General features: G+C 42.6%; 1 protein-coding gene across 1 annotated transcript in view; it reads left to right on the plus strand.

Moving 5' to 3' along the window:
- The window catches only part of SLC22A14 (solute carrier family 22 member 14), a 29,139-nt gene that overhangs the window by 2,101 nt on the left and 13,578 nt on the right, over window positions 1–13,460 (plus strand). Inside the window, exons 3-4 of the mRNA XM_060021386.1 lie at window positions 2,920–3,115; window positions 12,367–12,882. Coding sequence (XP_059877369.1) covers window positions 3,083–3,115; window positions 12,367–12,882 — 549 coding nt within the window. The 5' untranslated portion in view covers window positions 2,920–3,082. The remainder of the gene's footprint in view (window positions 1–2,919; window positions 3,116–12,366; window positions 12,883–13,460) is intronic.

Below are 13,460 nucleotides of genomic sequence, written 5' to 3' on the forward strand. Positions count from 1 at the left end.
TACCTGGTGGCCACTGGTGGTAGTTCTTCCGGGCTTGCAGTGGTTAATCATCAGTCAGTGGCCCTGGCAGGCTCCTAAAAGCAGGTTTTCCACAAGAATTTTCGGGGGTTCTCAGCGATCATCCCAGGACCTCTGCGTTGGTCCTTAATATGAGCAATGTGCCTGCAACTGACCCCTTGGGACCCCTCTTCACCTCTTGGCCGCCCCCCCACCCCGCCCCGTGGGGATCCCCACGTAGTCTCTTACAGAAGAATCCAGCTAGCAAGACCATAGCAGCACATGGGCCCGACTGTCTGCTTTCTGTCTTCCTGCACCCCAGCTGCTGGTCACTGCTGGAAAGAGTCACACTCCCGACCAGTCTGATCTATGGATCCATGGTCACCAGCACCAACTGGGTCTTTAGCAGCACCTCGTATTCCTACCAGCTTTTCAAGTCAGCTCGTTTTCCAACTCTCACCAGTGGCTATTTCTAAGCTCTGCTCTGCCTGCTTCCCATCCTTCTACCCCCTACCAGATAGCTTCTCCTTCTCCTCTGAGAGAAAGGAAAAGCCATCCTACTGCCGCTCCCCAAACTTCCCACCAAGAAGTCTTTAACCTACACTCCCTCCTCCCCCGGGTGGGATCTGGGAGCTGCTGAGTGGAGAGCCTGTTCCTCCTCTTACTCTCCTCTCCATCCCTCCTCCTCAGGCATGGGGACAGGGGCAGCCAAGTTGTGTGTGGAAGGATGGGAGGATTTCCCTCAGTGGAGGTGGAGCCCTGATGGGGAGGCGGGTGCTCCAGGTGCTGGGAACAGTCTGCACGGAGAAATGGGGCTGGCTCACGTGGAGATTTTCCCAGCCTGCCTTGCGCCTTCAGTTCCTAGAGCCTGTGGCCAGTTGTGCCCCAGGAGTGGAATGCTGTTCCTCCCCATGCCACCCCACCCCAGGACCTCCCCGCCCCATTGTGACACTGCTCCCCAGACACCGTGGAACCCAAGGGTTCTGCTTCCAAGGGTCTGGCTGGGCCTGGCTTGTGGTCCTGTCTCCAGGGAGGACAGGGACTGGGAGGGTGTGGAGGGTGGCAATTATGATGACACCTGGCAACTGTGCGGCCGCATTCTCAGCGCAGATGTGGACAGGGCCTGTTCGGCTGTGGGGAGTCTGTGGAAGGAGCGGGCTGTCCTCCCGGGAAGCGTGAGTTCTCAGGTGTGGCATCTGGCCATTTCCTGCCCTCAGAAGGGGGGCTGCTCCTGGTTATACCTTCCTGTCCCAGGCCTTAGTTTCCACTTTTTACATTGAGAACCAATTACCTGGGGCCTGTCCACCTGGCAGGGGACCTTTGGGAACAAGTGCTCCAGGGCCTTGCAGACTGTCAGGCCCCTGTGGGTATTCAGGTGATGCTGTGGGGGACACTGAAGGGGACCTTGCCCGGGAAGCTGGCTCCAGGCCCAAAAGCCAAATCTCTCTGAGCAAAGCAAAGTTTCCCTCCTTCCCTCTCTCCCTCCCTCCCTTCTTCCTTCCCTCTCTCTCTCCCTCTCTGCCTGGGAAGTCTCTTCTATCCTGTGACACTCCCTCCAAACTTACACACATGCACACTGTACTAGTTTTCTGTTGCTGTTGTAATATATTGTCACAAACTTAGCGGCTTTAAGCAACACAGATTTATTACCGTATAGTCCTGCAGGTCAGAAGGCCAAAATGGGTCTCACTAAACTAAGATCATCTGTCGTAGGGGAATTTATTTCCTTGCCTGTTCCAGCCTCCAAAGGCTGCCCACAATTCCTTAGCTCACAGTTCCTTGTATCTTCAAAGCCAGCAACGGCTGGTCAAGTCTTAAGAGATGTAACTGAAATTTATGCACTTTCATTGCTGTATTGCATTCCACTAGATAAATATACCACAGTTTATCCATTCCTCTGCTGATGGAGCGTTTGGGCTCTTTTTTTTTTTTTTTTTCCTTCATATTTGAGGTGTGTTGTCGTGAATGTTTTGGTACTCTTCTTGGATCATATGTACAAATGTTTGCCCAGAGTATGTAACTGGGAGTAGAATTGCTGGGTCATAATGTGTGGGGATATTCAGCTCTATAAGACAATGCCACATTGTTTTCCGAAGTGGAACTATGAATAATCCTGCCAGAAATGTATAAAAGATAGATACTGGGTATTGTCAGATTTCTTAAGTTTTCTTAAGCAAATGAGTGTAAATTATGGTCTTGATTTGCATTTCCCTCATTATTAAAGAGGTTGAACATCTCTTTGTATGTTTGTTTAAATTTCCTCTTCTTGCAATGCCCATTCATGTCTTTTGTCATTTTTCTATAGTCTTTTTATTATTGATCTGTGGCTTCTTTACGTATTCTTGATCCTTTTTCTCCCCAGTAATACAAGTTTTTCAATATATTCTCCCAGTTGTGTTTATTTTAACTCTATGATTTTCATTTTTGAGTAGTCAAATTTATAATCAAAAAATATTTTTTAATTCATTTGTTTATTTATTTTTTGGCTGTGCTGGGTCTTCGTTGCTGTGCGCGGTCTTCCTCTAGTTGCGGCGAGCGAGGGCTACTCCTCGCTGTGGTGCGCAGGCTTCTCATTGCAGTGGCTTCTCTTGTTGTGGAGCACGGGCTCTAGGCACGCAGGCTTCAGTAGTTGTGGCATGCGGGCTTCAGTAGTTGTGGCTCTCAGGCTCTAGAGCGCAGGCTCAGTAGTTGTGGCACACGGGCTTAGTTGCTCCGCGGCGTGTGGGATCTTCCCGGACCAGGGCTCGAACCCGTGTCCCTCGCATTGGCAGGCAGATTCTTAATCACTGAGCCGCCAGGGAAGCCCTATTTTATGGTTAGCATAGACTAGCATAGCTTTTGTGTCCTGATTAAGAAATCCTTTTTTGGTTCACCCTGCTCCCTCTTTTGCTCACATTCTGCCCTGCCATGCCCTGCTCTCAGGAAACAAGTCGTCTCCCCCAGCAAGGTGGCCCAGCTTGCAGAGGAGGACAGCATACCGCTCCACTTTGCCCAGCTCTCGGAGCACACCACCGCCCAGACCAAGGGGACTACATGCACCGCAGGCTCTGACCTGTACGCTGCCTGTGATTGCACAGTACCACCTATGGAGAAAGCCCTTGTGAAAACCAACATTCAGGTACCTCTTCCTTCTGGGTGCTATGGGAGAGTAGCTCCATGTTCTAGCTTGGCTGCAAAACATTTCATAGTTGTAGAAGCTGGGGTCATAGATGAAGATTGTAGAGGAAATGTTGGTATTGTACTATTTAATTGTGGCAAAGTTTGAAGTAAAAAGTGTGATAAAATTGCACAGCTCATTTGTGAACAGATTTTTTTTACCCAGAAATAGAGGACGTTCAAGTTTTAGATGACACTGTAAGGGTTTCAGGAGGCTTTGGTTCTACTGGTAAGAATTTAAAATGTATGCCAAGAACAGAGAATGAGAAAATGTTCCTTGAAAAGAAAGACTTTGCTTAAAGTGAAAAGAAAAAAGAAATCATTTTTCACGTAAAGTCAAAAATATATTCCAGTAAAAGGAACTAGACCCTAGATGCTAAGTAATGTTTGATTCCATTTAAATGACATTTTGTAAAAGGCAAAACTATAGAAACAGTGATTGCAAGAGATTGTGGAGTAGAAGGAGGAGAAACACAAGGGGATTTTAGGGGTAATGGAACCCCTCCACATCATGATTTTGGTGCTAGATATACTATTCTATACCTTTGTCAAAACCCACAGAACTGTACACAACAAAGGGTGTATTTTACTGTACATAAAATAAAAAGTATATAAGAGATACAAATATAAAATTGAAAAAAGGCTGGGACAGGGACTTCCCTGGTGGTCCAGTGGTAAAGAATCCACCTTCCAATGCAGGGGACATGGGTTCAATCCCTGATCGGGGGAAAATATATATATATATATATTTTTTTTTTTCTAATAAAAGTTTTGTTCTTTAAATTTAGGTCCTTAATAGGACTGAAATTTTTGTTTATGGTGTGAGACAGGAACCAATGTTAATTTTTTTCCATTTACTGACCTGTCATGCAAGTCTGTCTCTCATATATCCAGATTTCTTTGGGACTTCCCTGGTGGTCCAGTGGGTAAGACTCCACGCTCCCAGTGCAGGGGGTCCGGGTTTGAGCCCTGGTCGGGGAACTAGGTCCCTCATGCGTGCCGCAACTAAGAGTCCGCATGCCACAACTAAGAAGCCTGCATGCCGCAACTGAAGATCCCGCATACCACAACGAAGATCCCATGTGCTGCAACTAAGACCCGGTGCAGCCAAAATAAATAAAATAAAATAAATATTTTTAAAAATTGTTTGCATAAATCTATTTCTGGGCTATTTAGCTACTCCTGCACTGAGACCACCTTGTCTTTAATGAATATAACTTTATAATAGATTCTGATGCTTGGCAGGACAAATCATTCCTCCTTATTCTTCAGAATTGTCTTAGGTATTCATGCCCTTTGTTCTTCCATAGTAATTTTAGAGTTATCTTGACAAATTTCACAAAAAAAAACCTTTTGGATTTTGACTGGATTTGTACTGAATCTACAGATCAACATGGGGAAAAATTGACAACTTTTATTCATGACTATTAGATATCTCTCCATTAATTTTTCTTTTTAACATATTTCTGTACGTTTTATAATTATTTTACACACAGGTCTTGCACTTTTTTTTTTTTTTTTTTTTTTTTGCCCTGCTGCGTGGCTTGTGGGATCTTAGTTCCCTGACCAGGGATTGAAACCCAGCCCACAGCAGTGAAAGTGCCGAACCCTAACCACTGGACCTCCAGGGAATACCCTTGCACATATTTTTAAAACATTTTTTATTGTGGTAAAATATACCTAATATAAAATTGATCATTTGAAACATTAAAAAAAATTTAGCAAAGGTAAATGTAAAATTGACATACAAAATTGTAAGATATTCAAAGTGTACATTGTGGTTCTTTGATATACATATATATTACAAAAGGACTCCCTTCATCTAGTTAATTCACACATCTATCACCTCACATATTTATCTTTTGTGTGTGTGTGTGAGAAACTTATGTTCTACTGTCTTAGCAAATTGCAATTATACGATATAGTGTTATCAACTATAGTCACCATGTTTTTACATTATATCCTCAGACCTTGTTCCTCTTACAGTTGAAAGTAATTACCCTTTTACCAACCTCTTCCTATCTCCCCACCCGCAGCCCTTGGAAACCACTTAAACTTTCTGTTTCCACTAGTTTTGACTTAAAAAAAAAATTCCACATATAAGTGATACCATACAGTATTTGTCCTTCTCTGTTCACTAGCATAATGCTCCCAAGATCCACCCATGTTGTCACAAATGGCAGGATTTCTATTTTTTCTTGTGGCTAAATAGTATTTCATTGTATATATAAATATATACCACATTTTCTCTATTCATTCATCCGTTGATGGACACTTAATGTTGTTTCCATATCTTGCTATTATTGTTTCCTGTTTCGTTTATTTCTGTCTTAACTTTATAATCTATTCATTTAGGTTTATATTATTTTGTTCTTTTTTCACTTCCTATGATGGGCATTTAGTTTATTAACTTTCAGTCTTTCTGATTTTCTTTTATAAAGCAGGTAAAACTATAAATTTCCCACAGAGTACCACTTTTTATACCACCCATAGGTTTGATATGGGTGGTATAAGTTTTTATAGTTTTCACTTATAAGCATTTATATTATCACTCATTTATAAATATTTTAAATTTTTCATTATGATCTCTTCTTTGACTTCTGAGATAGTCGCAAGTTTTATTAACTTAAAAATATATATTCATAAAACTTAATAAATGTTAGAAAAAATATATGTATATTCCATGTTCATGGATTGAAAGACTCAATATTGTTGGTAAGATGTCAGCGCTTCCCAAACTGACCTATAGATTCAATATAATCTCAATCAAAAGCACAGCAAGCTGTTTTGCAAATATCAACAAACTTATTCTAAAGTTCAAATGGAAACGCAGAAGACCTGGATATCCAACACAGTAGTGAAGAAAAACAAAGTTGGAGGCTTCACATTACCTGCTTTTAAGACTTCCTATAAAGTCTTCCATAATCAGAATAGCATGGTATTGGCAAAAGGATAGACACATAGAACCATGGAACAAAATAGAAAGTTCAGAAATAGACCCACATAAATATAGTCAACTGCAAAGAAGCAAAGGCAATTCAATGGAGAAAAGATAGTCTTTTCAGCAATGGTACTGGAATAATTGGATGACCATATGCAAAAATTTAATGTAAAAAAAAAATGTAAACCCAGATCTTACACCCTTTACAAAAATTAACTCAAAATGGATCATAGACCTAAATGTAAAACACAAAACTATATAAAACTTCTAGAAGACAACATAGGAGAAAATCTAAGTGACCTTGGGTTTGGCAATGAATTTTTAGATATGACACCAAAAGCAAAATCTATGAAAGAAAAAATTGATAAATTGGACTTTTTTTTTTAAGATTTATTTATTTTGTTTATTTTTGGCTGCGTCGGGTCTTAGTTGCGGCACGTGGGCTCTTTGTTGTGGTGCACAGTCTTCTCTCTAGCCGTGGTGTGCAGGTTTTCTCTCTCTAGTTGTGGCGCGCAGGCTCCAGCGTGCGTTGGCTCTGTAGTTTGCGGCACGCAGGCTCAGTAGTTGCGGCACGCGGGCTTAGTTGCCCCGCGGCATGTGAGATCTTAGTTCCCCTGACCAGGGATCAAACTCGTGTCCCCTGCATTGTAAGGCGGATTCTTTACCACTGGACCACCAGGGAAGTCCCAAATTGGACTAAAATAAAAAACTTCTGCTCTGCAAAAGATGCTGTTAAGAGAATAAAAAGGCAAGCCAGAGACTGGAGAAAATATTTGCAAAACATAGCTGATAAAAGACTTGTATCCAAAATATACAAATAACTCAAAACTCAACAGTAAGAAGGTAAACATCCCAATTTAAAAAAACAGGCAAAAGATCTGAAGAGATAACTCACCAAAGAAGATATACAGATAGCAAATAAGCATATGAAAAGATGCTCAATATTATTTGTCATTAGGAAAGTGCAACTTAAAAGAATGAAAAACTAAATAAAAGAGCTCCTCTATTATTATGGCTAAAATCATAAATTGGCAAGGATGCAGAACAACAAGAATTCTCATTCATTGCTGGTGGGAGTGCAAAATGGTATAGCCACTTTGGAAGACAGTTTCCAGTTTCTTACAAAGCTAAACATAGTTTTACCATATGACTCAACATTCATGTTCCTAGGTATTACCCAACTGATTTGAAAACTGTATCCACACAAAAACCTGCACGCAAATGTTTATAGCAGCTTTATTCACAGCTGCCAAACACTGGAAGCAACCAAGATGTCCTTCAATAATTGACGAATGGATAAGCAAACTGTAGTACATGGATACATTGAAAAATATTATTCTGTGATTTTTGAGAAACAAGCTATTAGGCCATGAAAAGATATGAATGGCCTTAAGTGCATACTGCTGAGTGAAAGAAGCCTGTCTGAAAAGGCTATATAGTGTATGATTAAAGGTATATGACACTCCGGGCTTCCCTGGTGGCGCAGTGGTTGAGAGTCTGCCTGCCGATGCAGGGGACACGGGTTCGTGCCCCGGTCTGAGAGGATCCCGCATGCCGTGGAGCGGCTAGACCCGTGATCCATGGCCGCGGGGAAGATCCCACATGCCGTGGAGCGGCTGGGCCCGTGAGCCATGGCCGCTGAGCCTGCGCGTCCGGAGCCTGTGCTCCGCAACGGGTAGAGGCCACAACAGTGAGAGGCCCGCGTACCACAAAAAAAAAAAAAAAAAAAAAAGGTATATGACACTCCAGAAAAAGCAAGATATACTGTAAAAAGATCAGTGGTTGCCAGGGCTTTGAGAAGAGAGAGGAGGATTTAATAGGTGGAGCACAGATTTTTTAGGGCAGTGAGACTTCTGTCTGATACTCTAATGGTGGATACAGGACTCCACGCATTCATCAAAACCCACAGGACTTTACAGCCCATAGAGTGAACCTTACCATGTACAAATTTAAAAAAAAAATCATTTAAGAGATAGAGGGATCCCAGGGTGGAATGCAGACTGTGATAAATGAATGTAACTGTATTACACATGTATGAAAAACATATGGAATTTTAAATTATTAGGCTGTTAGTGACTTCTAATTTAATCTCATTGTAGTCAGAAGACAGGTCTATATGATGCCTATTCTTTGAAATTTGTCTTGAGAACTTCCCTGGCGGTACAGTGGTTCAGACTCCCTGCTTCCAATGCACGCGGTGTGGGTTCAATCCCTGGTCGGAGTACTAAGATCCCATATGCCGTGCAGTGCGGCCAAAAAGAAAAAAAGAAAATTTCTGTCGAGGCTTGCTTTATTGCCTAGTGTATGATAAAGTTTTGCAAATGCTCTGAGTAAGCTTGAGAAAAATGTGTATTCTCTAGTTGTTACATGCAGAATTTTAGAAATGGTCATTAGTTTAATCTTGTTAATTGTGTTATTAAAATAATCTATCTTTGCTAAGGTTTTACATTTTGACCCCTTGAAAAGGTGCATTGAAATTTCTCATTATGGTATTAGAGATATCAACTTCTCCTATGAGTTATACTCATTATTTTATATATTTGAAGACATTTATTAGGTTCATATATATTTAATTTTTTGGTGTACTGAACGTTTTGTCTTTAGATAATGAATCTCTCTATTAATGATACTTTATGGGTTTTTGTTTTGTTTTGGTAATAGTATAGCTAAATCAGATTTCTTTTGATTACTCTTTGCCTAATATAACTTTTTCCATCCTTTAACTCTCAGCCTTTTCATGTCCCTATGCTTTAAGTGTACCTTCTTACAGAGTGACCAAGTTATCATCAAAATCAAAACACTTGTGAGAGGGAAAGGGGGCGCTATGAATAATTACACAAGCATAAAAGACATAAACTGGGTATGTTCTGGGAAATACTGGCCACCCTGTTTATTTATTTTTAAATATTTATTTATTTATTTGGCTGTGCCAGGTCTTAGTTGTGGCATGCGGGCTCTTTTAGTTGCAGTATGCAGGCTCGAGTTCCCTGACCAGGGATGGAACCTGGGCCCCATGCATTGGGAGTGCAGAGTCTTAACCACTGTACCACCAGGGAAGTCCCGGCCGCCCTATTTAAAAACAGCATATTAATTTGATTTTTCAAAAGCTCAATCCAACTATCTCTTTTAACTAGTGATAATCAATATACTTTGATTCATTTTTGCAGTCACAATTACTGAAATCCACTTTTTCTACGTTTCCTTTTTTCTTTTCTTCCCTTTTTCGATTGAGGTCTTGTTTTTGTTTTTCCCTTTAGCCTACCATTTTCCACTACTGTTTTCTAGCTATATTATTGTAGTGGTTATCCTTAAAATTTTATCATGCAAATGTAACTTTGAGGGACTTCCTTAGTGGTCCAGTGGTTAAGACTTCGTGCTTCCACTGCAGGGAGCATGGGTTGGATCCTTGGTCAGGGAACTAAGATCCCGCAAGCCAGGCAGCGTGGTGTGGCCAAAAAAAAAACGAGAAAAGTAACTTTGAAATCTTGGTGTCTTTCTCCTACACCTTGAACAATAGAAAGATTTTAAGATACTTCGGCTCTCATCATCTCCATCCTGAAATATATTATTGCTGCCCACCATTTTATCTTTTTTTTTTAACTCCACAGTTGAACAGAGCTTTTATTATTTAATGCAATCAGTATTTGGATTTGCTTACATGTTTACCATTTAGATTGCTCATCACTGCCTATTAGTTTGTCGTCTTGACATAATTTTCCTCCTCCTTATCCTCTTTTTTTTTCCCAATAGTTCCAGACCCATTTATTGATGAGTTCCTCTTTTATCCAGTTTCTGGACTCTTTTTTTCACTACACTGTATATTCCTACTCCAAAACTTTGTTGTTGTTGTTTTTTGGCCACACTGCGAGGCTCGTGGGGTCGTAGTACCCCAACCAGGGACTGAACCCGGGCCCCTGGCAGTGAAAGCTCAGAGTCCTAACCACTAGACTGCCAGGGAATTCCCACCAAAACCATTCTTAATTGTTTGAATTATTTTAGGATTTTGCATTTTCATATACATTTTATTTTATTTTATTTGGAGCATCCCCCTCCTTAACTTTTAGAAGTTCCATTAAATCAGATCTGTTGCTAACTCAATTTTTGACTATAACTCTCTTCATTTTACTCTGACAGATAATTTTGCTGAGTAAGCAATTCTAGGTTGGCTGTTATTTCCTATCAACATGTTGAAGATACTCTTCACTCTCTTCTGGTTTCCTTGTTGCTTAACAACTTTGGGTTATTTCTTTAAAAAAAAAGAAAAGAAAAAGAAAAGAAAAAGTCTTAGAGTTAGGGCTTCCCTGGTGGCGCAGTGGTTGAGAGTCCGCCTGCCGGTGCAGGGGACACAGGGTCCTGCCCCGGTGCGGGAAGATCCCATATGCTGCGGAGCGGCTGGGCCCGTGAACCATGGCCGCTGAGCCTGCGCGTCCGGAGCCTGTGCTCTGCAACGGGAGAGGCCACAACAGTGAGAGGCCCGCGTACCGCAAAAAAAAAAAGTCTTAGAGTTAAACAATGAGTCTTCAACATTATAAAGCTATTTGTAACAGTAATTAAAGTAGTGGTAACATTTTACCCTTATGACAATGTCATAGACTTCAAATCACAACTTGGATCCTCAATGATTCAGGTGTTTTATCTTACAAATATGGGTTTGGTCAGTTTTAAGATAAAATTCCTCCAAATATGTTGTCCACAACTTTTGTTTCTTAACAGAAGTCTGTAGACACGGCTCATTTGTCCATGATCTATCTTCTCTCTAGATGTTTTTGAAAATCTTTTCTTTGTCACTGGTGTTCTGCAGCTTTGTTACAGTGGGTTTCTCTTTTATTTATCCTGCTTGGGATACGCTGTTTCCTGATTCTAAGGATTCATGTGTTTCAAATTTTAGAAAAGGGATTGCTCTTATCTCTTTAAATATCGCTTCTCTCTTTCTCCCACTGGGCCTGCAACTAGGTGAACATTAAATCTTCTATCTTCTAATTCATCTTTGTGTCGAATCTATTTAACCTTCCCTTTAGTGTGTTTATTTCAACAACTTGTTATTCAATAGTTTTCATTTTTAGAAGTTGTGTCTTCCCTCCAAAGGTGTCTGCTTTTTGCCTCTGGTTATAAGTCCATTTCTGTAATTATAACTTCCATCTCTTACTCTCAGAATGACTTAACTTCTTATGGGTTAGATAATATTTATTTTGAGCCCTTGGCTTGATCTTAATCTGTGAGAGCCTTGCAAGCTTAGTTTGGAGAAATTTTCCTTCAGAGAAGACCTGCATCTGCTTTTGCTGGTAGCCAAGGGGTGCCCCAACCCAGGACCTCTTCAGCCCCGCTTAGGTTCCCCACTTTGCTGCTGTTCCAAGGTAATATCCTTACAGTCAGTGTTGCTACCTCACTCCTCCCCTCCGCCTGCCTTTCCAGCTTGGCTCTCTGTTGCTGTCTGTCACCCTACCATTTTGGTGCCCCATGGCACCAGCCCTGTCTTCTCACCTCTGTGATCAAGGCTTGCAGCCACCCACCTTGGCCTCAGTTCATGACCACTTCAGAGCCAGATTTGTGTGTGTGTGTGTTGTTTTTTTAATTAATTTATATATTTTTGGCTGCATTGGGTCTTCGTTGCTGCACGCGGGCTTTATCTAGTTGCAGCGAGAAGGGGCTACTCTTCATTGCGGTGCGCGGGCTTCTCACTGCAGTGGCTTCTCTTGTTGCAGAGCACGGGCTCTAGGCGCACGGGCTTCAGTGGTTGTGGCTCGCGGCTCTAGAGTACAGGCTCAGTAGTTGTGGCGCACGGGCTTAGCTGTTTCGCGGCATGTGGGATCTTCCCAGACCAGGGCTCGAACCTGTGTCCCCTGCATTGGCAGGCGGATTCTTAACCACTACGCCACCAGGGAAGTTCCTGTTTGTTTTTTTTTAAGGAATGGTCCCTGGAGGCCTCTCCTACCTTTTGCAAGACTGGTGGTGCCTCAGTGTGTGTGTAAACAAAGTTTCCATTGTGGGCAAGTTGCAGGAGAGCTCCTCAGAACTTAGTCATTCATGATAACAGAAGCAGAGCATTTTCTAAAACATTAAAAAATCTTAAGTGCTCTATACACATCAGGGACGGGTGGGCCAATGGGGGCCAAATTAAGAAATTTCAGAAGCAAAGGAGGGAAGTACAGAGAACATCAAGGTTGGGATCCAAACTGTTTCAAGCCAGTTTCTGGCCAGTGCCTCCCACGCTGGTCTATGATATCTGAAAAGTGGTGTCAGTGAAGACTGAGCTGCATCCTCTCTTTGAACAGATGGCAAAGGAAAACAACTTCAAGGTAGAGTTCAAATCCCAGCATCATCTCAGGAGCTTCCACCAACATGAGGCAGCAGAAAGCCCCCGTTCCTGTTCTCTGGACATGCTGTTACGCAGATTGAGGGCCATAGAAGCCAAGCAAGATGATAAGTTTGCCACCATCATGGATGCAGTAGGGGAGTTTGGCACATTCCAGCGGAGACTGGTGGCCCTCACCTTCATTCCCAACATCCTGTCTACCTTCTTCTTGTTTGCTGACATCTTCGTGTTCACACCACAGAAGCCCTATTGCAACACCAGCTGGATACTGGCAGTGGGCCCCAACCTGATGGAGTCTGAGCGGCTGAATCTGACCCTGCCCCAAGCACCCAATGGCAGTTTCCTGACTTGCCTCATGTACTTGCCTGTGGACTGGGATCTGGAGTCTATCATCCATTTTGGGCTCAACCACAGAGACTCATGTCAAGATGGGTGGATCTATCCTGAGGTCAAGAAGCAATCACTGATCAATGAGGTATGCCTTGTCCTGAGTTGTCTGTAGCTAACCCAGGACCCCAGAGATTTGCCCTCACCCTCACTGAACAGGTGGGGAAACTGAGGCTCAGGGAGGGGAAGCAATTGGCCCAAGGTCAACCCACAGAGGCAGGGCCAAGGCAGAAACAGGATTCCTGCTGCCCAGCCCTGGTCTTACAGGTCTTAGCCAGGAAGCTAGAGTAGATTGGGGACTAGGGGCAGATGTCAGGTGGCAGGGTTTGCCACCTGCCCAGGGAATTGCTTCTGTAGTTGTGGCTCTGCCCTCTGAAATCACAGAAATTAGGGAACTGGGGAAAGAAGCATCTTTGATCTGGTACCTCTTATGGAGTTTCTCAGCCTAAGCTGCTACCTGGGCCCTTCACAGCACAGACCTGCCCAGTTTGATTCTCTAGGGTGAGGCCTAGCATCTGTACTTGGAAAAGGGTCTTGGGTGATTCTGGCCTTTGCTCGGTTACCTCTTCACCCAGCCCCCTTCTTGGCCTGTGTCTCTGGTCCCTCTCTCCAGGCCTAACTCCTAGAGTCTGCCAGATGCAGGATGGGCTGCAGAGGTAACAGAGC

Source organism: Delphinus delphis, chromosome 10 (genome assembly GCF_949987515.2).
Source record: "Delphinus delphis chromosome 10, mDelDel1.2, whole genome shotgun sequence".
In the NCBI taxonomy this organism is placed as follows: domain Eukaryota; kingdom Metazoa; phylum Chordata; class Mammalia; order Artiodactyla; family Delphinidae; genus Delphinus; species Delphinus delphis.